Source organism: Mus caroli, unplaced genomic scaffold (genome assembly GCF_978045245.1).
Source record: "Mus caroli unplaced genomic scaffold, Mus_caroli_1 scaffold_2, whole genome shotgun sequence".
Lineage (NCBI taxonomy): Eukaryota > Metazoa > Chordata > Mammalia > Rodentia > Muridae > Mus > Mus caroli.
Window position 1 is genome coordinate 61,163,034 of NW_028227257.1, and position 24,479 is coordinate 61,187,512.

The 24,479-nt window shown below is 46.6% G+C and overlaps 1 protein-coding gene across 1 annotated transcript; it reads left to right on the forward strand.

Annotated features, from left to right (window-relative positions):
• The first annotated feature begins 2,138 nt into the window (after positions 1-2,138).
• Rmdn3 (regulator of microtubule dynamics 3) lies at positions 2,139-24,442 on the forward strand. Its single transcript, XM_021185485.3, has 13 exons — positions 2,139-2,287; positions 2,605-2,798; positions 5,088-5,280; positions 5,651-5,794; positions 13,676-13,961; positions 14,834-14,936; positions 18,559-18,619; positions 20,925-21,000; positions 21,139-21,216; positions 22,030-22,128; positions 22,384-22,437; positions 23,037-23,117; positions 23,694-24,442. Exons 2-13 carry the CDS (start codon positions 2,612-2,614, stop codon positions 23,742-23,744), a joined length of 1,413 nt encoding a protein of 470 aa, XP_021041144.1. The 5' UTR covers positions 2,139-2,287; positions 2,605-2,611; the 3' UTR covers positions 23,745-24,442.
• Positions 24,443-24,479: the final 37 nt, after the last annotated feature.

Here is a 24,479-nt window from a genome sequence, read left to right on the forward strand (position 1 = left end):
CTAACTAAAATATTAGTTCTTAGTTTGTGTGTCTCCGAAACCTGTGAGTATGGAGGTCAGAGGAGAACCCTAATGTTATGCCCTTGCCTTCTATTTTGCTAGAGGCTGGGTCTCTGTTGCTGCCCTGGAGAGTTTCCTGTGTCCACATCCCTTCTGCTGGTGGGAGAGCTGGGATTGCAGACGAATGCTACCATGTCCAGCTTTTACATGGGTCCTGAATCTAACATACATCATCATGCTTTGTATAGCAAGCACTTTACCCACTTTGCCATATCTACTGTTCATGCAGCCACAGTGTGATTGCGGGGGTGGTGGTGGCTGGGGAGCAGGGGCTGAGAAAGGGTCTCTCTTTGTAGCCCCGGATGTCCTGAAACTCACTCTAGAAATCAGGATGGCCTCAAACTTAGAAATCCTCCTGCCTCTGCTTCCCAAGTGCTGAAATTAAAGGCAGGCACCACTACCACTTGGCTCCAAAATTTTTTTGTTGTTTTTTTGTTTTTTTGTTTGTTTTTTCGACACAGGGTTTCTCTGTATAGCTTTGGCTGTCTTGGAACTCACTCTGTAGTCCAGGCTGGCCTCGAACTCAGAAAGCCACCTGCCCCTGTCTCCTAAGTGCTGGGATTAAAGACATGCGCCACTACTGCCTGGCTGGCTCCAAAATGTTTAATAACAGTTTAATAACATTTAATAGTTTAATAAATTTTTATTTATTTATTTATTTATTTATTTATTTATTTATTTATTTATTCGAGACAGGATTTCTCTGTATAGCCCTGGCTGTCCTGTAACTCACTCCGTAGACCAGGCTGGCCTCAAACTCAGAAATCTGCCTGCCTCTGCCTCCCAAGTGCTGGGATTAAACAAATGTTTAATAACATTTAATAATAAATGTTTAATACAGAGGCAGGTGGATCGCTGTGAATTCAAGACCCTTTTGGTCTACAAAGAGAGTTCTAATGCAGCCAGTGCCATACAGAAAAACCCCATCTCAACAAACAAACCAACCCAAAACAAAAACTCAAACAAACCAAGAAACAAAAAAGACAGTGGAGGGCTGGAGAGATGGCTCAGTGGTTAAGAGTACTGACTGCTTTTCCAGAGGTCCTGAGTTCAATATCCAGCAACCACATGGTGGCTCACTACAACCATCTATCTGTGATGGGTTTTGATGCCCTCTTCTGGTGCTGTCTGAAGACATCTAGAGTGTAGTCATAAATAAATAAATAAATAAATAAATAAATAAATCTTTGAAAAAAAAAAAGAGACAGTGGGACTATCTAAGTCTGTCCTCAAAAACCTGTGTCTATCTTAAAATGGTGAAATACTTTATATTATTTTCATTTATATATGAATACATTTGGAGGCAGACAAATCTGTAGTCTTGAATTTGGAAGGCCAGAGTCGCCAAAGCTTGGTTTTATGACAAAGACCATAATCCCAGCTTTTGGCAGAGTGGGGGTTCAGAAGGCTCACAAGATCGAGGTCTCTCTGTGCTACAGAGCGAATTCAAAGCTAACTTCAGCAACTTGAGGTCTGGTCTCAAAATTTAAAAGACCCTCCTCCTCAAAAAAAAAAAAAAGTTTGATGATGTGGTTCAGTGGCACAGCACTTGCCAGTCTGGACTATATAGTGATCCCCTGACTTAATAAAGCAGCAACATACAAAACAAAGATAGCAGAAATGGTATGTATCAGACCCAGTTTCTCTGTGGAGTCCTGTCTGTCCTGGAGCTTACTCTGTAGACTATACAGTCCTGGTTAGATTCGAACTCGCAATGATCCTCCTAGTCCAGCGGCCCTGGCTTGAAGCGGATTTTTGAAAGCTTGTAGGAGTCCCAGCGATGTAGGGACATCTTATCGATAACCAACAACTTACTCCAATTTCATCTAGCAGTGGCGCTGTTGTTTGGGGTTTGACTGGAAAAATCAGTAAACGACTCAGCTGGAAATAAAGTCAGTGTTAAGAAGAGGTGGTGGTGGTGGTGGCATCGTCCAGGTATAGGCAGCGTGAGATTTGCGGAGCACATTCTGGGCGCAGCACCGGGTAAAGTCCACCCAGAGGCTCGGACACTAGACAGCCCAACCCACCTTCGCCAGCCCCGGTACCCGCCCAGCGTCCATCCGCCGATGTAGCCCCGCCCACAGAACCCGGGTGGGAGGCAGAGCCTCGTGCGTCATCTCCACGCGCGTCTCACCGTGCGCGGAGCAGGTGGCGCGGATTAAGGACGTCAAAATCATTGACAGTGAAACCCGCGGTACCTGCTGCTGCCATGGTGGCTGGTGACTGGGTAAGGGTCTGAGTTGGTCTCCTGCGGGCCTGGCGTGGCTTCGGGGGGCGCCGGAAGGCCGAGAGTGTGCAGCCGGCTGCGAAGTTGCCGCGTACAGGGTGCTGGGAGGCCAGGGGTGCGAAAGCCGGACTGCACTGGGCAGGGGCGCGTTGGACCGGCGCTGCTGCCCCTTGGCAGGGCGTCCGTCTGCGCCGGGGGTTGCGGCACTCGCCGGCTGGACCTGGGTGAGGCCATGGCTAACGGGTTCTGCCTCGGGGGTGGAGGGCCGGCCTCATGACTCTCTCTCGGTTCGCTCCTGTCTCTCACGCGGGCTGCAGGTACACTATGTCTAGACTGGGGGCCCTGGGCGGCTCCCGCGCCGGGTTGGGACTGTTACTTGGTACTGCCGCCGGCCTTGGATTCCTGTGCGTCCTCTACAGCCAGCGATGGAAACGGACCCAGCGCCATGGCCGGAGTCACAGTCTGCCCAACTCCCTGGACTATGCTCAGGCTTCAGAGCGTGGACGCCAGGGTAAGAGCACAGGTCATTACTTACTGATGGCACTGGGGCTCGGGCTGTCTTTCGCAGAGCAGGTTGGCGGGGCAGCGGAAAGGCTGAGTTTCACAGTTTTAGGAAAACTCATCAAAAAGGAAAGCTGTGCCCTTTCCTCCGATTCCAGGAAAGCTTGGTGCAAGAAGACTGTAGCTTTCACTTTTAGTTCTGGTCGCACCCATGAATGTGTACGGAGGGCATTTGAGAAGTGCTGGGTGAGGGGTGTGTTCGACAGAGGAAGAGTCTGAAAGAAGGAAAAAGAAATAATCTCATTGGAATTAAAAGTTCTGGTGGCGTGAATATATGTATCCAGATATGAAATCGTGTTTGGAGAGTAATCCAAGTTTGAAAAATCCCTTTTATGAAGAAAGATTCACAGGGATTGTGTAACTTACTCGAGGTTGTTACAGAGTAAGAGGTAAAGCTGGACCCAGTCGTCTGGTCCAGTGGACTTTCCACAGCATAGGCAGAGAGCACACTCATGCAACTCAAGCCAAATGGTTGAAAGCCAGCAGTGACAGATGAAATGGATTTCGTTTTGTAAAAAGTCTTCAGGTTAAGTCATTTAAGCAAAGCAGCTGGGGCTTTGAATCGCTCCCCTTATTTGGGTGACAGAAGCTCCTGTAGCCCCTCGTTCTGTGCTGATTGGAAATGCTTTCTGTGACCACTGCACTCATATATCTTTTGATTCAGTGCTAACTGGGAATGTGAGTTCTGCAAGAATGTCTGTGCACTTATCACCCTAGGTTGCAGCTGTCAGCGTCTGATAACTTAGTGGTAACGTGGCAGGGCCAGTGACCTGGCTTTCTCTCCTCATTTGTACTTTGCTCATTTGTAATGTTTTAGCAGTGGTCTGGCCTCCCCTGAGAATGGGAGAAAGCCTACGCATTCTAGTTATCTTCCTTGGTGTACCCTGGCACTGCTGGCCTAGATTTCCTCTAACAAGGGATGCATGCATGTCTGCTCTGTGGGGCCTGCCTTCTTGAGTTCTTCCATATTGTATATTCCAGTTCAGTTGCTTTAAATGTCTACCAAGTTCCTAATTCATTCACGCTCAGTTCAGGATGAGAGGATGCAGCTTGGTAACTATTTTCTTACGGAGCTTGGCCAGTTTTTTCCATGGACCTTTTCTTGGTGACTGTTCATTTTCTTTTTGCTTTGCTCTGATGAGATTAATTATGGCCTCAAGAAAGGCAGTTACTATTCACTCAGAGATCAGGATTTGAACAAACCCAGTTTTACTGGTAGTTGGTGTTGACTACCTGGTATTTAGCACTATAAGGCCAGAGACTTTATTTTTCCTTTTTGTATTTTTGAGACAGGGCTTAGGTCATATAGCTTAGATTAGCCTCGAACACTGTCTAGCTGAAGCTATTCTTGAACTCCTGACCCTCCTGCCTCCACCTCTGAGGCTATCACTCCTGGCCAAAGGTTTTCTTTGACTCTAGCAGAGCGGCTGCCCTGCCTTGTAAGTACCACACCTTTGCAGGCATTTTACACTACCTGCTGTGTTCTAAAGGTTCTTCAAGTAGATAGTGTTTCTTTAGAGACTGTGACCTTAGAGGTTGTGTGTGTCTCTCCTTGTGTGTATGTGTGTACACGTGTAGACACACCAGTATATAAACATGCCACAGCACTTCTGTGTGCAGGAGCTGATTCTCCCCCTCCACCATGTTGGTTTGGGTTTTGAACTTAGGCTGTTAGCCTCAGCAGCGAGCGAGTACTTTTACCCACTGAGCCATCTTGTTGGTCCAGATTTTTATGTTTGCTTTCTTTTTTCTGAATAGTGACTTGTCTACTACTTAGCTGTGAAATGTATGCTCCCAGAGGCTCAAATTCTCTTCTGTGAGTTGAACTCCAGGAGAAGCAAATGGCCCAGCTCATGTCTCATGCCTTTAAACCCTACATAGTTCCCAGACGGCTGGAGTTACATAGACCCTGTCTCAAAAAACAAAAACAAAACCCAACAACAACAAAAAAACAAGAGAGCTGGACAGATGGCTCAGTGGTTAGGGGCACTAAATGCTCTTTCAGAGGACCTGGGTCCAATTCCCAGCCCCCACATGGCAGCTCACAACTGTCTGTAACCAGGGGATCCAACTCCCTCACCCATGTGAGCAAAACACCAATGTACATAAAAGCAAACAAACAAACAAACAAACAAACAAACAGAACAACAGAAGCAAGTGCTCTAGAAGTCTAGATTTGAATGGTTTTGTTTCTTTCCCTCACTATATCTCATGGGTATCTCTGTTCGCCTTGCTTCAGTGACACAGTTGCGGGCTATCCCAGGTGAAGCTGGAGATGCTGCCATGCTGCCCAGCCTCCCACAGGAAGGGCAGGAGAAGGTGCTGGACCGCCTGGACTTTGTGCTGACCAGTCTTATGGCGCTGCGGCGCGAAGTGGAGGAGCTTCAGAGAAGCCTGCAAGGACTGGCTGGGGAGATTGTCGGGGAGGTCCGGTGAGTGGCTGGGTCTCTTGCTTGACTTTTCCTGGCTCCTATGGCTTTTCAGCTAGGATGTGTTCTGCTCTGCTCTTTGTGGTTCTAAACAAGCCCATCCTATAGCTGCTGACCCAGGGTGGAGGAGGCTGTGCGTCTGGTTCCTTCCTTTCCCTGATCCTGTTGCTCCTGCTGTGCCCTTTGGCCTATTGAAGCAGCCCAACCTCTCTTCTTCCCAGTTTAGTCGGCCAGGAGGTAGCCTGAGGCGCTGCCCTTACTCTCCTGAGAGCAAAGACTCAGAACCTTCTCCTTTCTTGATGCTTTAATGAGGGAGGAGGAGACAGGCTGTGTGAGTCCTAATGTGCACGCTGGGGTGGTGCCTGTTTTCCAGCTCTCAAATAGAAGAGAACCAGAGAGTGGCCCGGCGGCGCAGGCTCCCCTTTGCCAGAGAGAGGAGTGACTCCACGGGCTCCAGCTCTGTCTACTTCACCGCCTCCTCGGGGGCCGCACTCACAGACGCCGAGAGCGAGGGGGGGTGAGTTGTCTCGCATGGAGGAAGTGTGCGTCCAGCGACACTGGACTTGTCAAAACACTGTTTATCAACATCCAAAGCAAGGTGCCGTAAATTGTTTTTGAAAAGTTAGGGTATGACTCTAGCTGCATATGTATCAAAAGATGGCCTAGTCGGCCATCACTGGAAAGAGAGGCCCATTGGACACGCAAACTTTATATGCCCCAGTACAGGGGAACGCCAGGGCCAAAAAGTGGGAATGGGTGGGTAGGGGAGTAGGGGGGAGGAGGGTATAGGGGACTTTTAGGATAGCATTGGAAATGTAAATGAGGAAAATATGTAATAAAAAAAAAAGTTGGGGGGCTGGTGAGATGGCTCAGTGGGTAAGAGCACCCGACTGACTGCTTTTCCGAAGGTCCGAAGTTCAAATCCCAGCAACCACATGGTGGCTCACAACCACCCGTAATGAGATCTGACTCTCTCTTCTGGAGTGTCTAAAGACAGCTACAGTGTACTTATATATAATAAAAATAAATAAATCTTAAAAAAAAAAAAAAAAAAAAGTTGGGGTATGACTGAGCAGAAAGCGCTTCTTTTTTTTTTTTTTTTTTTTTTTTTTTTTAAAGATTTATTTATTGATTATATGTAAGTACACTGTAGCTGTCTTCAGACACACCAGAAGAGGGAGTCAGATCTCGTTACGGATGGTTGTGAGCCACCATGTGGTTGCTGGGATTTGATCTCTGGACCTTTGGAAGAGCAGTCGGGTGCTCTTACCCACTGAGCCATCTCACCAGCCCCCAGAAAGCGCTTCTTGGTGTGTGTCATCCAATGTAACATGGGGATGTTAGTGGTGGGTTTGTGTGCATCTCTTAGGTTTATGAGGTGACTTTTTAAACATTGTTTTAAAAACACATTTTATTTTATGTGTATATTTTGCCTGTGTGTATTTAAGTGCACTACTTGTGTGCCTGATGCCTGCAGAGCCCAGAAGAGGGCACCAGATCCCTGAGAACCATAGTTACAGATTGTTGTAAACATCCATGTGTGTTCTGGGGACTGAGCTTGGGTCCTCTGCAAGAGCAGCACGTGCTCTCCCACGCTCAGCCATTGCCTCAGCCTAGGGGCTCTTCTTTTCACACCATTTTTAAAAAAGATTTATTTATTATATTTATATGAGTACACTGTAGCTGTCTTCAGACACACCAGGAGAGGGCATCAGATCTCATTACAGATGGTTGTGAGCCACCATGTGGTTGCTGGGAATTGAACTCAGGATCTCTGGAAGAGCAGCTAGTGCTCTTAACCGCTGAGCCATCTCTCCAGCCTTTCACGCCATTTTTAAGGGCATTTTTCTGTGTCATAACAAGCGTTGTCTTAGAGCTCCACTTCCTTCCTTGGTGGCTGAGCAGGGTGCGCCTGACCTGGAGGCCTGCCCTGTGCTCCCTGCAGGGTGCACCGATCTGGGAGCCTGTCCTGGGCTCCCTTTCCCCAGGCACCGCTCTCCTCCTGTGGTGTGTGACCCGCTCGCTCTGGCTTCTGGATGCCGGGGAGGTGACTCTCAAGTGCTCAGCAGATCTGATAAGAGGATTTCCTGTGAAGTAGGACAGCAGCAAGCAGGACAGGCTCTTCTAAGTTTGGTCAGGGCTTTTTACTTTTAAACCACAGCACCATTCTGAAACTCTGGTCTCAAGGACAGTCTGATGTCACTGGTGGCAGCAGCTATGTATGTGGTGCTGGTGCCAGTCATCCAGCAGGTCCACTGGGTGACCTCTGCTGACCTTTGTTTCTCCTTAGGGAATAGACACGTGAGAGAGTAGTGGAGGTGTTGGGTCCAAGTGGCTGAGTTAACCAGAGCGTGCCTATGGCAGCTACCAGTTACACTCTTGAACACTTGTAACACTAGCTACCGTTTATTTTTTTGCTTCCTCAGATAGTGTGTTAAGCGCCTTAGTGGTATTTTCTTACTTCATCCTCATGGTAATCCTGTGGCCCAGGTTCTGCTCTTCTGTTTCTCAGATGGAGAGCTTGAGCCTTGGCACTCAGAGCAGTGTTATACAACGTCCAGGCTCAGACTTAGCCCGGCTTCTGTAAATCTCCTCTGTCCTAACAAGCTGGCTTATCTGTGATCTGAGGAGTGGCATGGTCTTCAGGGCACACAGGACTTCCATAGGCACATATGTGACCCGGATGCCCAAGCTCCCTGCCCGCGAAAGGCCTGAGTGCAGTAGTCATTTGGCTGTGTTTAGGGGGCTGTTGTTTTCTCCTGCTTCTTCCTGTTTTTCTCTTCATGTTGGGGATCAACCCCAGAACCTCCCATATGCTAAGCAAGTGCTCTGCCATGGGGTTCCATCCCCAGCCCTTCATTTGGCTTTCCTACAAAAATTAAGAATACGTTTACTGTCCCTTTTCATGTCCCTGCCATTGGTCTTTAATGGAAAACATTTTTTTTTCCCCTGAGATAGGGTTTCTCTATGTAGCCCTGGCTATTCTGGAACTCAGACTGTACACCAGGATGGCCTCTGAGATCCACCTGTCTCTGCCTCCCGAGTCACGATGTATGCCAGCACTGCTTGGCTTACTGGCAGATTTGATTTCTGTTTAGGTGTCTCTTGAAATAAGTGAAGTATTTATTTGTTGGTGCCAAGGATTGAACTCAGGGCTTCACATATGCTATGCCCAGGCTGTTAATGAGTACCCCAGCCCAAACCAGCAGAATCTGGCTGTAGACCTCCAGACAAATTACTATTGTCTGGATGTCTGAGTTCTAGTTGTGTATTTGATGGATAGTAGAACTAGATTTGTTTTTTGTTTTTTGTTTTTCCAGACAGGGTCTTATTATGTGGTCCTAGCTGTCCTGGAACTCACTCTATAGAGCAGGCTGGCCTCGAACTCACAGAGCTGCTCCTGTGTCTTCCTCCTGAGTGCTGAGATAGAACTGTCAGTTTACCTAACAGTGCTCTGCCAGCAGCTTCCTTAACCCATGTTAGAGGAGGGGACAAAAATGACACATTTGGGATGCAAAGAAAGACTGATAGTGCTGGGACTAAGGTCCTGCTTGTGAAGCCTGAGGAACTCAGTCACACTGGGACTAAGGTCATGCTTGTGAAGCCTGAGGAACTCAGTCACTTGGATGGAGACTGAGAGACTGACGGTGGAGTTATTTCCCATGTGTATGATCTATGTGCGTGTGTATCTGGGGGTTAGAGGAGGACTAAGGGCGTTCTGTTATATCACCCTTTGCTTTATTCCCTCCAGACAGCTCTACTGGCTAGGCTGGTGGCTGACAAGTCCCGGTGAGCTTCCTGTCTTTGCCTCCTGTAGCATGGGTTACAGGTACTCAAGTCATCTGGCTTCTGGGGATTTGAACTGAGGTCTTCATGATTGGGCAGCAAGCACTCTTACTAGTTGAACCGTCCTTCAGCCCCACTGAACATTTTTTGAAGGATTGGTATTTATGGGTATTTGTTTGTGGCTGTGTAAATTTCAATGCACCACATATAGGAGCCGGTGCAGATTAGAAGGAAGGCACTGAATCCCTTAGAACTGGACTTCAGGAGTTGTGAGCTGCTATGTGAGTGCCATGTGGGAACTGAACCAAGATCTTCTGCAAGTACAGTTAAGAATTTTTAACTGAGCCAGGCGATGGTGGTGCACGCCTTTAATCCCAGCACTTGGGAGGCAGAGGCAGGCAGATTGCTGAGTTCGAGGCCAGCCTGGTCTACAAGCTACACAGAGAAACCCTGTCTCAAAACAAAACAAAACAAAACAAAACAAAACAAAACAAAAACAAACAAACAAACCAAACCCAAAACCAAACAAACAAAAAAAAAGAATTTTTAACTGCTGAGCCATCTCTCCAAAGATTTATTTTATGTGTATGAATGTTTTCTTTGCATGTGTTTATGTACACTGTTTGTGTGCCTGGTGCCTGCAGAGGTAAGAGGGCATCAGATCTCCTGGAATTGGAGCTAATGGATAGTTATGAGACATCTTGTGGGTGCTGGGAACCAAACCTAGTTTTTCTGTAAGGGCAACAAGTTTTCTTAACCATCTCTCCAGCCTCTGGTTGACCTTTTTAAGAGGGAAGAACAGAAGGAGAGGGCTGGCGAGATGGCTCATAGGTTAAGAGCACTGACTGCTCTTAGAAAAGTCCTGAGTTCAAATCCCAGCAACCACATGGTGGCTCACAACTACCCATAATGAGATCTGATGCCCTCTTCTGGTGTGTCTGAAGACAGCTACAGTGTACTTATGTATAATAATAAAAATAAATCTTAAAAAAAAAAACAAAAAGCAGGAGGAGAGCTGTTCTCAAGCTCAAAACGTAAACCTCATACCGTTCATGATCACTTGTTTGCTTTTACTATTTTTTTTTTTTTTTTTTTTTTTGGTTTTTCGAGACAGGGTTTCTCTGTATAGCCCTGGCTGTCCTGGAACTCACTTTGTAGACCAGGCTGGCCTCGAACTCAGACATCCGCCTGCCTCTGCCTCCCGAGTGCTGGGATTAAAGGCGTGCGCCACCACGCCCGGCCTATTTTTTGTTTTAAGAAAAGCTTAATACAGAAGAGAGACTGGACAGTAACAAGACTACCGCCAACAGTCCTCTTAATTGATATTTAAAGAAATGATACAGATTTGTAGGGCCAGCCAAGAGTGGCTGTACATGCTGGTAATTCAGCATTCAGGAATCTGAGGCAGGAGGATCGGAAGTTCAACGCCAGCCTAGAATTACAAGTTTGCGGTTAGTGTAGAATACTTAGTAAGACCCTGTGTCTCAAGAAGTGACCTAAACAAATTAGTCTCCTGGAGTCAGTGGGTCAGAGTAGGTGCCTTACTGCATGCAGTGTTCCCTGGAGCATCCTGGCCACAAGGAGCAGGTAGGGCAACAGAGGGGTGGATGGCTTTCTTAGCTACACTGCACTGGGCTCAGCCCCATGACTGATCCTGTGGCATAGGAAAGCTGCTGGTGGTACAAACTGCAGCTTAGCTGGCTTCTCTCGGGGGCAGTGGCCATAGTGAGTAAGTTTTTGTCTATACAGTACATGCGTATAAATATAGGTCTTTACAACCTATATGGTACATGCCATATAGGTCAAAGGGAAATTCTGAAAGGAGGTCACACGCTCTGAAGTGGCTTTAAGCATGTGTACCTTAGGGAGGTAGGAATTTCTTTGAGGGATGATTTGGTAGGCTAGTCTATGGAGAGTTAAAATTTCTGTTTTTCTTTTCCGAGACTGGTTTCTTTTGTGTAGTCCTGGCTGTCCTCAAACTCAGGGATCTGCCTGCCTCTGCCTCCCAAGCACAGGGATTAAAGGATATGCCACCACCATCACCACCAGCTACAGTCTCTTTTTAATGTTTATTTTTATTTATAAATCTTTTTACACTGATTTAATTTCTTTTTTGTGTGCATTCACAAGTATGTGCCACAGTTGTGCAGCAGAGGACGGAGGAAAACTGAGAGTGGATTCTCTCCTTTCGTCACGTGGGTCCTGAGCTCAACCTCGGGTTGCCATGCTTAGTTCCATGTGCCTTTTCTTGCCAAACTGTCTCTTACCCTGGATTCTGTCTTTCTTCCAGTAACAAATTTGTCCTTCCAGATGCTGACTGTCAGTGGCGAAAGCAGAGTCACTGTGCAGGCGTGTGAACTTAGTCCCCGGGCATCGCACCAAACGTGGCTTGATATTTCTCCTGAAGAACCCGACACGCCTTTGAATCCCAGCCAAGTTCTCATCTTTACTCCTTGGCCTCTTGTCTTCTTTCCTTCAGGTCTTAACGTGGCTTATCTCTACTGCTGAGAGTCACAGGCTTAGGACCTAGGCTTGCTCCTGACTCTGTCCCAGGCTCAGCTCTCTAATGAGCTTTAAGAGTACAGAAAGCAGTCAGTCAGCAGCAGGCACAGGCATTTGGGAAACTAAGTCTTTAATTTATCAGCTCTCTGTGGGAACTGTTTCTCTTGCATGCTTATCTCAAAAGCCTTGGGGCATGGCAACCAGTGAAATCCTGTCTGGTAGATTTCCACAAAGGTTGGAGGTAGAAGGTATGGGAATGTTGTAAATAGTATGAATAACCCTGGCACATAGCAGATCTCTTTTTAGGCCCTTAAAAGCCATGATTGTAGCCATGAGGTGGGGCTTAAGCTTGGTGTGATAGGTGGGGCTGAGGTGCAAAACTCTCCCTGTTAGCTTTCTTGCTCCATGGGGCTCTGTTAGCTCTCACCCAGGTGGTGGCGAGGTCCCTTCTCACCTCTTTAGCTGCTTGGCTTTTCAGAGTTCTGGCCTTTGAGCCTCAGGGAAAAGGCAACAGAGCCAGAGCAGTGCATCCTGGGAGTGTTGGAGGCACAATCTCCTATCTGAACTCCCTCAGCCTAGCTCTCCTCTTGTAGCAAAGAAAAACAAGCTCTCCACACAGTTGCATTACTTACCTACTTTACTTTGGCCCTGGCTAGGCAGGGTGGAGACCATGGCTTGGTTTTCTCACTTGGGCAGGTTATTGTCTGAGCTCAGCTGGAGTTTCTCTAGCTTGCCCTCATTCCTCAGGACTCAGATTTAGGCTTAGGACCTAGGCTTGCTCCTGACTCTGTCCCAGGCTCAGCTCTCTAATGAGCTTTAAGAGTACAGAAAGCAGTCAGTCAGCAGCAGGCACAGGCATCATTGCCCTCATTCCTCAGGACTCAGATTGGTTATGAAGTCTGGTACTTTCCCTAGGTCTTTTAATCTCCAAGTTCTTACTGCAAACTCCAAGGAGGAAAGACACTAGGATGATCTTTAAATATCATGCATGTGTGTGTGTGTGTGTGTGTGTGTGTTTTCAGGACAGGGTTTATCTGTGTAGCTCTGACTGTCCTGCAACTCGGATCTGTAGACTAGGCTGTCCTTGAACTGGGATCAAAGGCATGAGCCACCACTGCCTGGCTCCTGCAGGTTCTTGTAATTGATGCTTTGGATGCTTTTCAGATAGAAAGAAGCTGCTCTAAACAGTAGTAGCCACATGCTTAGACTGGGGCTCCAATAATATCTACTCTCTGGTGCCCTCGGGAGCCTCCCTGAGAGGCTCTCTGGATAACAGTGCTTTGCCTACAGCATTCGGACAGATGTTAGGCTGTCTCATGTGGGCAGAGACTCTTTGGTTGATTTCTGTTGGCCACAGGGGACCTGCCTTTATGCTTCACTCCAGGGGAGAAGGTTGGCTCCCAAATGAACTGTAAAATCTTTCTTGTGCTTCTGGAGGGTTCTCCGGTATCTGTTTCTGGCCCCTGGAGATCCTCTGTTGTCCCAGGCCCATTTCTTGTATGATTTAACTAGTAGTTGGTTAGCTGCTGGTGAACAGAGAACTAAGACACTTAGCTTCCTCCACGGTGTTGGCTCCTAGAAACCACCTTGCCTTTAGCAGCCATGGAGACGATATTCTAGAGGGGTGTTTGCACCCACTTCATGTTCCCCAGGCTCCCTCTACTGCCATTGAGGTTTGATTGTAAACTTGGCCGCAGGTACACATCTGAGAAAGAAACTGGAGAAATGCGTGGGTGCGGCTCACGCCTCAGAGGCTGCACCCACGCAGGCAGCTCCTGGCAGATGTGTGTGACTGAGATGACGACTACCAAACCCCTGGCTCTAAAACAGTTTCTTCCCTAGTTTTCTGCAGTTGGAGTAGTAGCTAAACAGGGATTTTATACTTGACCCTGACCAGCACACAGCACCTAGCTGCCTGTAAACTTCTTCTCCGATCATTTCCCTAGCTTATAGTCCAAGTTTTCTCTTGAAGACTAGTTTCTGCCCTTATATAAGAAATGATCTGGCTCAGTGGACAGTGCTGAATAGTCCTCCTCCTGTGGCTGGAGAACAAACCCTAGTTTTGAGCTAAGTAATCCTTCTTTAACCCTGTCCCTTAATTCTCTGCCAGTTATACAACAGCCAACGCGGAGTCTGACTATGAGCGGGACTCCGACAAGGAGAGTGGAGATGCTGAGGACGAAGTGAGCTGCGAAACCGTGAGGATGGGGAGGAAGGACTCTCTGGACCTGGATGTGGAGGCGGCGTCCAGTCCAGCGGCGGCCGCCTTGGAGGAGGATGACTCCTCAGGCCGAGAGGATGTGCAGCCGGTCCTGCTGCAGGCTGATGAGCTGCACCAGGGCAGCGAGCAGGACAAGCGGGAAGGCTTCCAGCTGCTGCTCAACAATAAGCTGGCGGTGAGACTGCCTCCTCTCCCGAATCTGACACTCCCGGGGAATGAAAACACCCACGGGGTTTCCAACCCAACAAAGCAACAAGGGAAAGGTGATAGGGGTGGGAGGGCTGCTTCTACACGTATGGCTAGGTTGCTTATCCTTTCCCAGAGAGGTCCTGAAGCTACTGTACTGCTTATCGTAGCTTCTCACTTGGTTTTCTGCCTCATGTACAATTCCAGGGAGCCCTGCCTTGCTACCGGGGTGGAGGGGTGTGCGTGTGGAGGGGTGTGCGTGTGGGTGGGGGGGAAAGTGCAAAGGACTAGAATACTTGTGCCTCCCCCAACTCCACCACACCCTGTTCTTTCAGTTTTCCTTGAGAGAGTTGAATCTGCATGCCCTACTTGAAATTTCTATTATAAGTGACACTGTGTAGGTCATTCAACAATTCCCTCAGGCTCACGAGCCAAATTTATTATGTAAATTCCCCCTAAATTAGATACCACCCCGCCCCTCGAGGCAGGTTTAACTAAGTAGACCTGGATGGCTTCAAACTACAGATCCACCTTCCTCTGCCTCTTGAGTGATGGGATTAAAGGTGCGTGCCACCGTGCCTAGCAGAATTCCCCTTTGTATTAAACATTTCATGTCAGCCTAAACTTCTTTTGCTGTGTCTCATATCTTCTTGGAGTTGATCTTTCCTCCTGGCATTATTAGGAGACCAATACGTTCTTACCCCATGATTGTGTAAGTTATCAATTAGAGATAATATCTTCAGTTAACTGCCTGATGTCAGTGATTATACCACTGTCTTGGAAACAAACCTACAGCATGGGGGGAAGACCGGGGCCCCCATTCTTCATGGCTGAGGAGACTCATTCCTGTTTGGTCTATAGTATGGAAGCCGACAAGACTTTCTGTGGCGCCTGGCCCGGGCCTACAGTGACATGTCTGAGCTTACTGAGGAGGAGAGCGAGAAGAAGTCATATGCCCTAAATGGTAAGTGCTGACAGGGACCCGATGGGAGTGTAACCAGCTGGTTGCAGATACAGCTGGCCCATTTGCCCAAGGCCCAGGGGAACCACAAGATCTGTCAGGACAGGAATAGTATAGTTCCTCAGCAGGGACAAACTGCCTCCCAAGGCCCTGTGCTTTCCCCGAGATAGCAGGTCTGCTTTTCTGCTCTTGATAGTGAGTAGCACAGTGCTTGTCCTGTTTAATATCCATACCGTGGCCACGCTAGTCTTTGCTTTGTCTTCCCAACCACAAAGAAAGGGCGCCATATCTTAACCAAAGGAAAGGTTCGCCTGCTCCTTAGGAATCTTGAGTCAGCAAGGCAGAGATTCTGAGACTGAGTGTAGTGTTTATGCAGCCATTTAGAGAAGCAGTTTGGAAGATTATTGCTGGCTTCTGTAAGCCTCCAGGATCCATTTAGTAAGTCTGTTTCCTAAGTCTCTGTTTTGGAAGCTAGAATTCAATTGAACTGTGCCAGTCTTAGGACTTGGCCTTGTCAGTCATGAAGTAAGAGAATCTAGAACTAAAAAAAAAAAAAAAAAGGGTGACTTGGGTGTGGCAGCTCACACCATAACCCTAATTCTTGGGGGTTGAGGCAGGAGACTGTCTGTGAGTGGGAGGCAGCCTAAGTTACACTGTGAGTTTCAGGTTCAGTTATTACTTAGTTTTTCTCTTCAAAAGTTTTTGCTTTCAGCTAGAAGGAGGATCATGAATTTGAGGCCAGTCTGAACTATATGAGACACTGCCTTAAAATTCCTGGAACTGGCTACACAGACTGGGCTGGCCTCCAACTTTATCAGCAATCCCGTACCTCTGCCCTTATCCCCTAGGGCTGTAGCACTACACTCAGGGAAAAGTTTGTGGGTGTTGAAGATATGACTCAGCAGTTAAGACTACTGGCTGCTCTTCCAGTGACCTGGGATCAGTTTCCAGCACTCACATGGTGGCTCAATGATTGTAACTCCCATTGTAGGGGATCAGATGCCCTCTTCTGGCCTTTGTGGGCATGACACACATGTGGTGCACAGACATATCTGTAGGCAAAATATGCCTAGATTTTAAAGATTGTCTTACTTCTTAGATTTCAGGTGATGGTTCTGATCAGCATTTGTGCTGAAGTTTGACCAAAGGATTTCCTCTAACCATCTCTCCCTCTCCCCACTGGACTTTATTCTTATGAAAAGTCTGAGCTGGATGTGGTAACACACTGCTGTGATCTCAGCACCGGGAGGCCCATGCAAGCGTAAGATCAGCTTGGTGTACATTGTGAGTTCCAGGCAGCTAGGCAGCCCCAATCTTTCAGTCTTCCATGAAGATCTTATGGAGAGGGTGGATTAACAAGCCTCCCCACGCCTTTTTTAGACTTTTCTAATGCCTGTAATGAATTTATTGACACATATGTACCATTATCTCCTGGCCTTGGCAGACCTGCCTGTGCTCATCAACATAAGATGCCTCTATAGCTTTTAATAACTGAAAGTTTTTTGCTTATTTTTGTCTTACATTGGGCTTGAACTCCTGATCCACTCTCCTCTACCTCTCAATGCCCAGATTACAGGTACACATTACTGTATCCAGAGTTGAGTTTTTAATATACAAGCCATGGGTAGTCACTTTCCTATAAAACATTTTTTCTTTTTGACAGCGTCTTATGATATAGCCCAGGGAACTTGAGATCCTCCTGCCTTAGCCTTCTAGATCTGGGATGACAGGCATTTGCTCCCTGGGAAATGTATTTTTAGGCATGGGCATGTGTGCTGTGGTGTGCTGTGGTGTACATGTGGTGATCAGAAGACAACTTCAGGGAATAGAACTCAAGTTGTTAACCTTGGCAGCAAGTGCCTTAAACCACTCAGCCATCTTGTCCCTCACTTGGGAGTCGTGACGTCATCAAGGTGTATAACCTCATGGTCTGACATCTTTTCCCATGGAACACTGTTTTTCATAGGATATACAGATGTGTTCCAAAACATGCTATGGAAGTTGAACAGTTTTTGCCTTGAGTTTTCTAAATCAGCTTTATTGTTCTATAAGCCTTCCTTTTAACACAAGACTATTGATACCATTGGATGTAATTTTAATTTCTTCAGCTTACATACAATTATATTTGTTTTTCTTTTTGATTTTTCAAGATAGGGTTTCTCTGTGTAGCCTTGGCTGCCCTGGAACTTATTCTGTAGATCAGGCTGGCCTTGAACTCAGAGGTTCACCTGCCTCTGCCTCTTGAGTGCTGAGATTTAAGGAGTGCGCCACCACTACCATCCAGTTTATATTTGTGTTTCTTCCCAATTTTCTTTCTCTTTCTCCATGAGAGTGTGGGTACACTCATAGCCCAGGGATTCCATCTCTGTCCCCCAAGTGCTGGTATTACAGGCAGGCTGCTCTGTCCGTCTAGGACATGGATGCTGGGGACTCAAACTATAGTCCTCACACTTCCACAGCAAGCATGTCATCCACTTAGCCGTCAGCTCTGGTTCGTAAAAATCTTTTAAAAAAATGGTTGACTTATTTTTATGTGCACCGATTGGTGTTTTGCCTACATGTGTGTCTATGTGAGGCTGATGGATGCCCTGGAACCAGAGTAGAGACTGTTGTGAGCTGCTATGTGGGTGCTAGGAATTGAACTTGGGGCCTCCAGAAGAGCAGCTGGTACTTTTAGTCGCTGAGCCATCTCTAGCCACCCCCAAACTTTTTTTTTTTTTAAAGATTTATTTATCATATCTAAGTTCACTGTAGCTGTCTTCAGACTCCAGAAGAGGGCGTCAGATCTCATTACGGATGGTTGTGGGCCACCATGTGGTTGCTGGGATTTGAACTCAGGACCTTCGGAAGAGCAGTTGGTGCTTTTTTTTTTTTTTTTTTTTTGGTTTTTCGAGACTGGGTTTCTCTGTGTAGCCCTGGCTGTCCTGGACCTCACTTTGTAGACCAGGCTGGCCTCGAACTCCGAAATCCGCCTGCCTCTGCCTCCCAGAGTGCTGGGATTAAAGGCGTGCGCCACCACGCCCGGCTTAAAGAATTTTATTAGCCTGGTGATGGTAGCACATACCTTTAATCTGCACTTGGGAGGCAGAGACAAGTAGATCTGAGTTCGAGGCCAGCCTGGTCTACAGAGTGAGTTTCAGGACAGCCAGGGCTACACAGAGAAACTCTGTCTTGATAACAAAACAAAGAATTTTATCAAATTACAAATACTTCTATGAATAAAATAAAATAATATATATAATCTTAGTGATACATAAACATCTTTAAGCCTGTTTACAGTCTTTTCAGAATAAGGTCTGTTGGAGACAGTTTCTGTTGCTTCCTTTTTCATATTTGAAATGAAAAATTGACTTCAAAAGAACATCAAGTAGGTATAAAAAGATGGTGGGTTGGAGCCAGGCATAGCTCATGTAGTAATTTCAGTACTTGGAAGCAGAATCTCAAGTTCAGGGGCAGTCTGTTACATGGGGGAGCCCAATCCTCAAAACAGAAATAAACAGAGATAGTTCAGGCTCACGCTGATAGAGAGGCTGTATGCAACCAAAGTGGTCATTCATTTTTCCTGGACTGTTGCTTGTGGCAGTGCTTGGGGCCTGTATTTACTCTGGATCTACCTGTCTTCCAGGAAAAGAAGAAGCAGAGGCTGCTCTGAAGAAAGGAGATGAGAGTGCTGCATGCCACCTGTGGTAATAATATCCTGAAGTTTTAGGAGAGCCAGAGTAAACCCTTTCTTTACCCTGGCCAGAGGCAATTGCTTCAGGAACCAGGAAGGGGAGCACTATTCTGAATTTCTGCAGGCCTCACGGAACCCTAGGCAGGGGTCAGGGAGGTGTGCAGGGAGGGCAAGGCAGGGAAAAGACGAGCTGTGTTCTGCTGGGGCTAAGAGGATTGAATATCGTTCCAAGAGTCACTCGCTACAGACTTGGTTCTCCCTCTTCAGGGAAGCTGGGATAACTTGCATTTCCTGTCCTGCAAAAGCTCTTTCCCCAGCTGTGATCCCTGGCTGGTGGCAGACATTGGCTTCTTTGCTTGGTTTGCATGAGAAAAAGATGTGAGCTTATACCTAGGAAGTTGAACAGTTGACTTACTAGCTTATTGGCCTGAGGGTATGGTGCAGTGGTAGGATCTTTGCCTAGCACACATAAGGCCCTGGGTTCCATACTCAGTACCACACAAAAATAAACCCAAAAGACTCTGATAGTGAGTCCTTTTGTTGTCTCTAGGAGACACATTCTGCCAACAGGCATGTGCCAAGGCCTCATGTAGATTCCCTGATTCCAGCATCTGTCTTGGTTTTTAAAAAAGGTTCATTCTTCTTCCGCTGTCCTCTGCTTTTCAAATCTCTACCCTCAGATGTAAGCTGAGAGGCTGTGTTTTCCCATCTATGGCTGAAACTTTCCGTGCAAAGGTTCTGCTCAGAAGCCAGGTAACTTTCTAGGTACCATTGCTTTCCCTGGGCTCTCAAGAATGAAAAGCTAGTCCTAAGGAACAGCAGTTTGGAAATGAGCCCCTACAAGTGTCCAGTACACCCCATGCCCCCAAAATTCTTAGCAAGTATATGCAGAAGAAACTTGGGCATGGGAAGTCATCCATTGTCAACTGCTTCTAGGACTGGGTATTGTGGGCTGAGCTCAGGTAGTAAGGTCTTCTGGTGTCTATGTTCGTGTGGTGCTGGGGACTGAAGTCAGGGTCTTGTACAGTGAGTGCATCCTACCACTGAATTCAGTTGTCCTGGAAGGTTTGTTTTGGGGGTTGTGAGATGCTCAAGTAGATAAAGGCACTTGCAGGGCAAGTCTGCTGGAGCCCTGTTCATCCCCAGAATACATGTCACTGTGTCAGGAGAGAACTGACTAGAGTTGTCATGACCTCCACGTTGTGCCTTGTGGAATGGGTCTGCTAGAGATGTAGTTCAGTGGTTAGAAGCACATAGTGCTCTTCCCAAAGATTCCACTTCAGTTCCCAGCTCCCCAATCATGGTGGCTCAGGACTGTCTGTAACTCAAGCAGTCTGATACTTCAGTGGACATGTGCTCATATGCACATAGCCATACACAGACAAACATAAAAAAAAATCTTTAAAAAAAAGGTTGGATACTCCTGGCTTTTCAAATGGCACTTGTCTTTAAACAGAGATCTTACATTTGCTAGGCAAGTAAGTACTTTACCCGGAGCTACATTTCCCAGCCACAATGAGACAAAGACTGATTTGTTCTGACAGGGAGGATGTAGGGGCTAAAATAGATCTTTCTTCCCCTTCTCCATTGGTTCCCAAGTTTAACAAAAATCCTTGAACATCTCATTTGACCATGCTGAGAACATAATTCTTCCTAATGATACACTACCTGTATGTTTCTTAAGCTAGAGACCTTTTAGTGCACATGCAGTCATTAGGTAGTAACAAGAACGCACTTAGACCTCCTGTAGTTTGATGCTGACTTTTCAGATTGTGGTGTTGAAGTCTAACTCAGAGCCTCACACAGTGGCAGATCACTAAGCTGTAATCTCTGTTTCCAAGTTGTAACAATACTTGTGACTATGCTCTATGAAAACAGGGACATTTAAAGATCCAGGTCAAGACCTTGTCTGTTTTTGTTTTACACACGGGTTTTGCTATGGTAGCTCTTGCTAGTCTAGTCCTTGCTATACATGAGGCAAGCCTTCTGCCTTAGCCTTTGTGAGTGGTGTGATTACTGAAATGTGCCCTCTCACCCGACTAAATGTTCTAATATAAAGGAGAGATTTACTCAGGGTGGATGGTGTCCAGGCAGGGAGAAAAAGGGCAATTAAAAAAAATACTTAGAATAATTACTTTGGAGAATTGTAAGCCTAAGTATTAACTGAGACAATGAGTCTAAGAAGAGAGAATTCTTTACAGATGAAAGATACATTTTTATTGTGCTTAAGTAGAGCGGAGGTGTAACTGCCCTGGGTGGCACACATTCTCAGCACTGATGGTCCAGTCCTTGTCCCTGAGCTTGCTGCTTCCCCCTAGGTATGCAGTGCTCTGTGGTCAGCTGGCTGAGCATGAGGGCATCTCGAAACGCATCCAGAGTGGCTTTAGCTTCAAGGTGAGGACAGGCTTCTCTTCCCTTGTGCTGCCCAGCCCGGTTCCTTGCGCCCTTAGGCTGGCTTCCCACAGCCTCAGGGCTTTGCTGCTCTTTTCTCAACGACTCTAGGTTTGATGTTGGTTTGTATTTTCTCCTCAGGAACATGTGGACAAAGCCATTCAACTGCAGCCAGAAGACCCCAGGGGTCACTTTCTTCTTGGCAGGTGGTGCTACCAGGTGAGCCCAAGATGTTCCTGTCACACCAATCTCCAGCAAGGCCTTCCTGGTCTGACTCTTACTTCCTCTGAACTGCCCATGCTGTTGGTAGATGACCCTGTTGTATGTAGCCCAGCGCCCTCAACTCATAATCTTTCTGCCTTAGCCTAAGGGCTGTGAATGATACCACGTCTAGATATTGCTTTTAATGCAGAACATTTTGTATTTACCCTTCCCAAACAAACTTTGTAATAGTACTGGTGACTACATCTAAGGAGTCACATGTGCTAGGCCCTCTGCTACTAAAGCTACATGTTCCAAGCCAAGAAACAATATACATTTGTATGTGTATGTATGTGCTTGGGTATGTGTGGGCGTACACATACCATGGGTGCATGTGGAAGTCAGAGGACAACCTAAGGAAGTTGGTTCTGTCCTTCACCTATGAGTACTGCTCAGGTCTAGGGTTGGCAGCCTTATTGCTGAGCAATCCCAGCAGCCTGAAACTGGCCTCTTGGAGATGGGTTTTCATATAGCCCCATTCTACCTAGGAACTGATTTCGTCTTCATTTAGAATGTTAGGATTATAAGCACCTGATAATTCACACCTTCATTTTTTTTTTTTAAAGATTTATTTTTATTTATTTTATGCATGTGAGTACACTGTAGCTGTCTTCAGACACTCCAGAAGAGGGCGCCAGATCTCGTTACGGATGGTTGTGAGCCACCATGTGGTTGCTGGGATTTGAACTCTGGACCTTCGGAAGAGCAGTTGGGTGCTCTTACCCACTGAGCCATCTCACCAGCCCCACACCTTCATTTTTTTGATGGCAGGTTTCTCACTTGAACTGGTTGGAAAAAAAAACGGCTACCGCCTTGTTTGAAAGCCCCCTTAGTGCCACTGTGCAGGATGCTCTGCAGAGTTTCCTTAAGGTATGAAGGGAAGGGTGGGTGGAAGCTACAGTGGCTTATTCCTGGGATCCTTGATGGGGAAGATGTGTTTCCTAGTTGGGGACAATTCTGTATTTACCTTATTTTGAGGGAAAATCAAAATTACTTTGAGTTTATAAAGATGTCAATTCCCAGACATAATAAATCAATCTTGTGATTATTATATAGAGCTTTCTAGTACATGTATTTCCGCTTGAATTTATGAACCTCTTTAAAAGTGATTTTTTTTTTTTCCAGGCTGAGGAACTACAGCCAGGATTTTCAAAAGCTGGACGGGTATATATTTCTAAGGTAAATTCATCTTTAACATAGAAGGAAATACTTGTATTTATGGGAATTTTTTTTGGGCGGGGGGAGTTCGAGACAGGGTTTCTCTGTGCAGTCCTGGCTGTCCTGGAACTCACCCTGTAGACCAGGCTGGCCTCGAACTCAGAAATCCACCTGCGTCTGCCTCCCGAGTGCTGGGATTAAAGGCATGCTCCACCACTGCCTGGTTTATGGAATCTTTTAACACTGGGGATTACAAAGTCTATGTATGCTCTGCCATCTATGCCACTAAATTCCTTTTTTTTTTTTTTTTTTGAGAGCTAATACTGAGTGCTGTGCTAGTGACAAGAGTCCCAGTAGCTCAGGCAACTGTCACCTCACAGCGATCTTCTCCCCCTGCTTTCTAATGCTGAGGTTACAGGTGTGAGCCACTCTTCTTCCCTTTTTCACTTTGGAGTCAAGGTCTTGATATGTAGACCAGGCTGGCTGAGAATGCAGGAGACCCACCTGCTTATCTTTCCTGAATTAAAGGTGTGCACCGTCATCCTCAGCTGCTGGGCACATACATACACATGGGTCTTTCTGATCTCTTGGTTAAGTTTTAACTGTTCTTTCTTTCTTAGTGCTATAGAGAATTAGGAAAAAACTCTGAAGCTAGAAAGTGGATGAAGCTGGCTCAGGAGCTGCCAGACATCACTAATGAGGTAAAAAAATTTTTTTTTAAAGACAGTGTTTCAAAATGTAGTTTAGGCTGGCTTCTGACCACAGCCTCCCAAGTACTAGGATCACATCAATTTACAACCTAGGTGGTAATACTTTGTGTGGGGAGGCCACGGCATATGCCAGGACTCATAGGGTCAGCTCTCGCCTTCCACCTCGAGACACGGTTCCTTTGTTATTGGCCACTGTGCATGCTGAGTGAGCTGGCCAGAGATCTTCAGGGGATTTTGTTTCCTTATCTCCCTTAAGAGCACTGGCCACAGTGGCTGTTACTGCCTTTGGCTTGGATGTGGGTTCTGAGCTTAGCACACTCACACCCTACAACTAGATGCTTTACTCACATCTTCCCAGATGCCTTTTTGTGTGGTCTCCTACATGCACCTCTGCCAGGGCAGGAGACAGAGTGCATAGACTCTAAGCCATCACGGGGAAAGTGAGGGGGAAGGCTGCTAACAGCTCAGTAAAACAGAAAAGGGTCCCTTGTCAACGTCTAGTGATTTGGGAAAAACTTAATTCTCATTCTAGTATAGACTTACTAGATTTGTTTTCTTTTATCCTAGGATTCAGCTTTCCAAAAAGACCTGGAAGAACTGGAAGTAATTTTAGGATAATAATCACATTTCAATGACGTGGGGCTACTACTTAAATGTGGAAAAGAAATCAAGTTGCTTTTTTCCCCTGGGACTCCCCCATGGAGTTCAGGAAACCAAGCAAGATGTCCTGGCCCCTGGAGATCTGACTGCTAACACCACCATCCCTCAGCTTTTTATGCTATCAGTTAATTTATTCTAATCTACCTTAATTTAAATTGGGGGAGTACTTGCAGCTAAGGTTTCTGCTTTCTTCCTCGTAAGTGAATTCTTGAAAAATCAAGACAGTATAGCCATAGGATTTAGTGTGGACCCAGCCCAGAAGGCCAAGAGCTGAGAATGAAGTAGCAGAACTGTCTTCCAGCTGCCAGGGAGGTAGATGGACTTCAGAGCCACACAACAGAGCATAGGACTTGTAATCTTTTTTGCTAATATTCAACATGTATTTATTGTCCTTTAATGTCACACCCTACCTACAAGGACAAAAGGAGCCAGCACAGCCCAGGTACTGCCCTCCTACCACCCATCATGTATATAATAAGCTCCCTGTATTCCTGGGTGAGGGCTGGACCATGGGACCTCCAGAGTCCTGGCAGCTTTTGGGATGACAGTGCTGGCAAAGGGTCTATGAATCTATTTTGAAAGTGACCTATCTGGAGAGGTGCCTGGAGTATTTTTGGTACAAATCTGAAATAAACTAAAGTTGATTAGAAGGATAATGTTCTGACTGTTTCTGTTATCTTTGACAACGTCAGA